Source organism: Plasmodium gonderi (assembly GCF_002157705.1).
Source record: "Plasmodium gonderi DNA, contig: Chr01, whole genome shotgun sequence".
Lineage (NCBI taxonomy): Eukaryota > Apicomplexa > Aconoidasida > Haemosporida > Plasmodiidae > Plasmodium > Plasmodium gonderi.
In genome coordinates this window covers 513649-521526 of record NW_021628925.1, presented here as the reverse complement: position 1 = coordinate 521526, position 7878 = coordinate 513649, and the positions used below count along the sequence as shown (strand labels likewise).

Here is a 7878-nt window from a genome sequence, read left to right as displayed (position 1 = left end):
CAGTATCAACTTGGAAGTATCAACTTGGCAGTATCAACTTGGCAGTATCAACTTGGCAGTATCAATTTGGCAGTGTCAATTTGGCAATATCGATTTGATAGTATCAATTTGGCAGTATCAATTTGGCAGTAGTTATATTCCTAATAGGAAGACGCGCAACATACCCTATAATACCCTATGTTCTGACAGCCAACTTTAGGGAAAAATATCCTCCTCACCCACCTCTACACGGAATAACTAGAACGGTGCTGTGGATGTATATATACGTTGTGCTTATTAGGAGCGAGAACAGGAATGCATATGGCTAGCTGAAGGGCAGATATCATTTAAGGAGGGTCATATTTTTCACACATCGTATGCCTCGGAGCCCCTCTTTTTTTTTTTTTTTTTACCCCTACTTCCATGTGTACGAAAATTTGAAAAAAGGAAAAAAACAAAATAATGTGTCCATGTTGTAAATTTTAATTTTTACATATTTTGCAATAGTAGACATTTTGTTTCAAAACGGGGTTGGGTGGGTGAGTGTTTATTACACTATAATTCTTAGGTATGCACAAAATTTAGACCCGCAAAAAAGGTTGTATATATTAAACCATGTGCCAAATTATATATATACACATGTATGAGCATTCATCTATCTTTCCTCAAAATTTGAAAAAAAAATTTTACACAAAAAAAAAAAAATAAAATAAAAATAAAAAAAGAGGTATAGACACATAGATAAAGATGGAGATAGAGAGAGAGAACTATGTAGCGATTCTCGAAACGCTTAAAAGGGAAAACAAAAATGGGGCAATTTTGTATATTCACCAAATGATAATAAATTTTAAAGTTTAATTTGGAACACAATCAGTCATGAATAAATATTTTCACCTTATCATTGTCATCCTCAAGATTTATTACACCTCCAGGACTATTTTATTTTTTAACGATTTTTAAAAAAAAAAAAAAAAGTATAAGTCCTCTTTTGTTACATAATTTGTGAGTCTTTTATACATTTCATTCGAATGGTTCCATTACATCATGGTACAATATTGTACACTCCAGGTACTCAAAAAAAATTTTGCACCAAACTCTATCTTTATGGATAGTTGCATATTCGCATGTACATAACGACATATAGCATGAATGATAAAAAAAATTACCGATGTGCATAAAAGCAGGATAAGAAACAAAAAGGGAGAGGGAGGGGGGAGGAGGTGGAAAAAATGTTATAAACGTGATTATCTCGACAATCACAGTAAACGTGGCAAATGTCACATCATTCTGAATTTTTTTTTTTTTTTTTTTTTTTTTTAATCCCCACATTGTACATGTAAAACACGAGCGAATATTATGTGTTATCGCAGCTGAATTGTTGACATAAGGCAAAATTGGGAATTTCAATTTTCTTTTTTTCTTTTTTTTTATTGTCCCCATCCCGTTACATCATCTATTATATGAAAAATTGGAAAAGTGAATAAAAAAATAAAGAAAAAAAAAAAAAAAAAAAAAACTATCAGCTGGTGAGCGTGTAAACATTTAATGCTTGCACCTACATAATGTTGATGATAAAGTAAGATTAGTTACGTTGATCAGATAGCGATGTCGAGGCAATATGGGCAGTGGTATTGACATATTTGTGCACGAGCTCTTGAATCATTATTTCTTTTTTTACCGCATCTCCATATTAAGTCACATGGAAATATATGAAAATATTGTAAATATATGAGAATACATGAAAATATATGAAAATATTGAAAATATATGAAAATATTGAAAATATATGAAAATATTGAAAATATATGAAAATATATGAAAATATATGAAAATATTGAAAATATATAAAAATATATAAAAATATATGAAAATATATGAAAACACATAAAAATATATGAAAAAAACATATAAAAATATATTAAAAAATATATTAAAAAATATATTAAAAAAATATATGAAAATATATAAAAATATGTGAAGAACATATACCAGCTTCACACAAAGACTTAAACTGTGATGACTGAGCCTTTTTTCTTTTTTTTTTTTTTTTTACACCAACCCATGAAGAGAAGTCACTCGAAATTGAATTTTCTCGAAAAAAAAAGAGGGCTATAAAAGGGGGCCATGAGAACACAACGTAACTCCTACGTAGGATTGTGATTGCACAATTATATAATTTCACCACTGCATGATTCTATACTTCTATGATTTAGTGTAAAAATAATAGTGTCAAGTAATTGCCCCAAGGTGCCTTAAGAGGTCCCACTTAATTCTACTCTCCCTCTCTCTTTGCTCATACTGACTTAGCCAACTTTGTCTTCTTCTCACCCTGTTCCTTCTCCATAGAAAGGAAGATCACGCTAGATATATATATATATATATATATATATATATATGCACACCTATATGCATATGTCTACATGTGTATATACACATGCACATTTGTGTGAACACATATCTTCCCTGTGGATTGGGTTTTCTCCCTGTTTTGCATTTTCTGAGATCGATTAAACAACGATGAGTAATGAAGAAAAGGGTATCCCCGACCCCAATGAGAAAGAGAATAATAAAAGCATAAATAGTAAAGAAAATTTTGCAGAAAAATCTAAAAGTAGTGATGGAAACGTAGGGGTGAAATTAAACTCCAAGGGAGAAGAATCTAAAGGTGAAATATGTTGCAAGGAGAGGATTAATGATGAAACACGTGAATTAAATGGTCAAGGGAAAATAAGTCAAGAAAAACAAGATAGGAAAGAAAAACAAGATAAGAAAGAAAAACAAGATAAGAAAGAAAAACAAGATAAGAAAGAAAAACAAGATAAGAAAGAAAAACAAGATAAGAAAGAAAAACAAGATAAGAAAGAAAAACAAGATAAGAAAGAAAAATCAAAAAAACGGAAAAAAAAAAATTCTGAACAGTCCAGGGAAAATTCAATGAGTTTGATATTTACTAGCGATGTTGACAAACAAGATGACAAAAAACGGAAGCTCATAAAAACGAATGAAAAACGTGAAAAAAAAGGGAGTACTAATAAAAGTACTACCTATAAACTGAAGAAGAACAAGTATAATTATGAACTGAGTAGAGAAAATTCATACGATAGTCATAACAGCAAAGGTTCTCGTGAACACGGGCAATTGGGAGGAAAAGGAAATCGAAAGAGAAATGATGCCAATAGACGTAAGCATAACAGAACCACAAGCATAAGTAGGAGTGAATCCCCAAGTGGATATTCACAGTATAGTAGTAGCAGAATCCGTGATGAATATCGAAAGCGCAAAGAACATAAAATAAAAGATACAAAGAAAAAGGAGAAACATAAGGAGGAACTAAAAAGAAAGAATGGTGTAAATGAAGGGGGCGCGTATAGCAAGCTTAGCAGTTTCAGCATATCCAGTAGTGACAGTGAAGATGATATGAACTTATCTAGCCTAAGTGATATAAGTTACGGGTTTCACAAGGACAAGCAAGAGAAGAGCAATAAGAAAAGAGAAATTGGCACCTTTAACTCGAAGAAACGGGATCAAAAACGGGATCACAAATGGGATCAAAAACGGGATCACAAATGGGATCAAAAACGTGATCATAAATGGGATCAAAAACGGGATCACAGATACGATCATGGTGATAGTGATAGTGGTAGTGGTAGTAATAGCTATAGCGATAGCAACCATGGTATTGGTAGCGGAGGAAAAAGAAAAAGAGAAGATGGAAAGAGAAACTGCGGAAAATTTTCAGGAAAGAGAAAAAAAGGGAAGACGAAAAGTCGAAGTAAGGACTCCCACCCAATCAGCCCAAGTTCAGATGACGAAATGGAGAAGAAAAAAAAAAAAAAAAATAAAAACAACGACAAAGGTGGAAAAAAGGGTAAAAGAGAAAAAAGTGTAAGTAGAGATGAAGAGGTTTACAAAAACAAAAGTATCGGAGCAGGAGGAGGAAAATTAGAGCGCATGAAACATCATCTTGAGTCAAGCAAGAATGATCGAAATGAACCCTTACGAAAGAAACACAAAATGAGGAAAGCTCATACAGATAAATCTGAATCAGATGTAAGTAGCTATTATGAGGAGAGTAGTAATAGTCCTATTGTTAAGAAAATCAAAATTGTGGAAGAGAAAAAGCTGTCACAGAAAAGTTTTAGAGCCTATCAAAATATGGCAGATGTAGAATCCATGCACTCAGACAAGAAAATGCAACAAAATGGAAAAAGCAAATTAACAAAAAAAATTGGAAGTTTAAGTAAATACAACGTAAGCATCGATGGAAATTGGTACAAATCGAATGCAGATTATTCCTCAGCTGATGATGGGAGGATATCCCAATGTAGTAATATCCAAATGGGTAGGAAAAGAAAGACCTCATTTAGAACATCACTGTCAGAAAAATTAGCCTTGTCGATTAGTAGTGGAAAAGAGGAGGAAGAAGAAGCAGAAGACGAGGAAGAAGGAGAAGATGAACATTTTCGAAAAAATGGAAGAAGGATGCATGAAGAAGAATCCCTTATGATGACAAGCAGGCAAGCCAGAAATGAAATTAGAAATAAAAAAAGGAGGGATGGTACATACCATAACTATGATGAGAACAAGGATGCAACATTTTTGCAGCATCGTTTGAAGGGAGGAGATAACAACTTCGTAGAAGGAAAAAAATATTTGAATAAAGGAAGAGAACAAGTGGATGATCTTAGATACAGAGAATGGGAAATGTTAGAAAGTGGAAAAGGACAAGATTATCACTTTAAAAAAAATAGAAACGATTATTTTGACAAAGATGAACGAAACAAACGATTTACATATAATATGATAAACCAATATCGACATTGGAATTATGAACAGAACGAATATAATCAAGATGGAGTATCTCTGTTTAAAAATGAAAAACAAGATTATCAACATTATCATTTTCGTTACATTCGAAACAGTAATAATAGACATAATATGAACGGAATGGAAAATGAAAATGGAATTATTGATCGTGAAAAAACTTGTCCATTTCTTCTTCGATTATTTTACAAACTTGACAATGATTATGACGATGTAGACGAAATAAAATTTACAAAAAATAATCAAAACAGTAATGAACTCCAAATATATGCATGGCTTGATATAACCATGAGGGAAATTGTAACCCTAGTTAAAGACTTTTATCAGGAGAGCCGAAAGAGGAATGCTCATTGGATTTTCAAAGCATATTCCAATGAAAAAAAAAAAATAGCCTTCTTATCAAAGGTGCATAGCACGAAATACAATTACAGGGAAGATAACAAGACCCTCTTGTCATTGAATTATGAGATAGGTGATATTTTGTTATTGTCTATTATGTTTGAGACATAGGGTGCTATATATATATATATATGTATATATACACCATTCAGGTGCCGTGTAAAGAATGTAGAAAAAATTAACAGGATCTGTTTCTTCACCCTCTGTGCATACTTTTGATCCAGTACTTTGGTACCTAAAAATACTTGCGTTTGATCGTCGATAATATAATGTTAATTTTTTTTTGACAAAAATTTTATGCCACTGTGGAAAAACTTCCATCAGTGTATGATGTGCCCCGCCTGTCTTAGACGTAATTGATCCATTCTTTTTTTTTTTTTTTTTTTTAATTCAAATGAAAGTATGCAACTTTTTTTTAACTCAAATGAAAGTATGCAATTTTTTTTTTTCTGTTTTTTTTTTTTTTTTTTAAAAAAATAAGTCCCGTTATTATGAGTTTGAAAAGGGCATCAGGAGCGCATCACAAATGGGTGAAAAGAAAATAATGAAATAGGAAATAAATAGTAAGAAGAAAACGGTAAGTAAATAATAAGAAGTAAATATTGAGAAGTAAATATTGAGAAGTAAATAATAAGAAGCAAATATTGAGACGTAAATAATAAGTGATGAAAAAAAAATAACAACACCAATTTCATCTTAACCCGACGTGGTTGGGAAAAACAAAAAAAAAAAAAAAAAAAGAAACCGATTAGAAATATATAAAAAAAAAAAAAAAAAATCTCGAATTCGTACGTTATGCATTTTCCATGTGCTTGGACTTACTATACCCCACCCGAGACAGACGAGTTGAATAGGGGTCATGGGAATTACAAAAAAAAAAAAAAAAAAAAAAAAAAAATATGCCATATTAGGGTAGTGAGAATAAACACGTGATGTATATAGAGTCGTAAATTTTGATGACATGATAAAACGCTTACCTAGAAGGTGTTAGAAATTTCCACCTCTTCCTCACGACACCACTTTTTCACTGCACCACTTCTTCACGACACCACTTTTTCACTGCACCACTTCTTCACGACACCACTTCTTCACTGCACCACTTCTTCACGACACCACGTGTGGGGCTAGTCAAAGATGATGTTCGGATATTTGGTATACAACTGTGCCCAGGGATCCACGAGGGCCTCCTTCAGTATTGAGAGTCCATTGTTCTGATTCTTTGCATAATTGTGGTAATTTTTTTTCTTTTTTGTAGATCTTTTATTAACATAATTGTAATCACAATATGGCATCATGTTACCATAATTCATGGGCTGGTGGTTATACATGGATCCACTAAATGGAAATTGTGGTATTATGGATCCTCCATAATAATATGGATTATGCATGGAAGAGGAACTTGCAGCATTAGGAACCATATTCGTGTTTAAGTTTGTAGTGGTATTTCCAACACCTTCCACGTCTGAGGGTGGTTGAGAAAAGTCGTATTCATTTTCATCTGCATGTGAAGGTAGGTTTCTTTTCTTATCATTATTGCTGAAATTCATCGTTCCTTCTTGTTAAAAAGTTTATTAAAAGGAGTAGTATAATATTTACAGCTTTTTTTTTTTTTTTTTTTTTTTTTCCTCTTTTTTGTTTTTTTCTTCGTTTTTTTTTTTTTTTTTATTTCTCCATCTATTGAGATATTTTTATCCAATGGAAGGTAATCACATTATCATTTCAATAAAAAAAAAAGAAAAAAAAAGAAAAAAACAGAAAAAAAAAGAAAAATCGCCTGCTTTGTTAAATTTTTACATATGACGTTGCGTTGACACGCGAGAAGAGGGGAAAAAAAAAAAAAAAAAAAAAAAAATGCAATAACTAAATTACTCTCAGGTAAATCATAACACTCATGTATTATTTTAAAATATCTGTTTCCCCAGTGTACAGCACAAGATGGACGAGAAGGGATGAAAAAAAAGTAAAATTATCTAACCAGGTGTGGTCAAACATGCCTCACAAAAGAAGTGGGGGGGATAGAAAAAAAATAAATAAAAAAAATAAATAAATAAATAAATAAATAAATAAATAAATAAATAAATAAATAAATAAAACAAAACAAAGTAACGTAAAATAAAATACGCAAAAGATTTGCTTACGTCAAAAAAAAAAAAAAAAAAAAATACACTGACGTGGAAATGGACACCCATTAGTGCCACGTAAATATACAACTATTAAATTGTCAAAACGGCATATATAATCTGGATATAGTTTTTTTTTTTTTTTTTTTTTTTCCCTCTATCTGTGTGTGTTTTTTCCGTTACATATTTTACATATATATTTGCTGTTACAAAATTTGGCGCATGTTATCTTCTCAGTTTACACACTTTTTTTTTTTCACGTCCTATTTACTTCATGTACACAAGGGAAGAATTGCTTGTATAACGAATAATGACTGAAAAAAACAGAATGGTGCAAAAATGGACATGTAAAATGGGAAAAAATGTTGCCCCAACCACTCTTTTCTCTACAATGCAGACACATATGAGCGTGTAGATCTAAGTAAACATAAAAAAAAGAAAAAAAAAAATTAGGTTTAATACTCGTTTAAAGATACAAATCATTAAAGAAATATGCTTGGAATAATATATATATATATATATATATATATACCACACAGTTCATACATAAAAAAAA

The 7878-nt window shown here is 31.3% G+C and overlaps 2 protein-coding genes across 2 annotated transcripts; one reads left to right on the top strand and one right to left on the bottom strand.

Annotated features, from left to right (window-relative positions):
• Positions 1–2496: 2496 nt before the first annotated feature.
• On the top strand, positions 2497–5313 carry PGO_010990 (hypothetical protein, conserved; the record flags this gene model as incomplete). Its single annotated transcript, XM_028685739.1, has 1 exon — positions 2497–5313. The coding sequence occupies one exon, from the start codon at positions 2497–2499 to the stop codon at positions 5311–5313; it is 2817 nt and encodes a 938-aa protein (XP_028541540.1).
• Positions 5314–6326: 1013 nt separating this feature from the next.
• PGO_010980 (hypothetical protein, conserved) lies at positions 6327–6749 on the bottom strand (the record flags this gene model as incomplete). The annotated part of the gene is made up of 1 exon (XM_028685738.1): positions 6327–6749. The coding sequence occupies one exon, from the start codon at positions 6747–6749 to the stop codon at positions 6327–6329; it is 423 nt and encodes a 140-aa protein (XP_028541539.1).
• Between the last annotated feature and the right edge of the window lie 1129 nt (positions 6750–7878).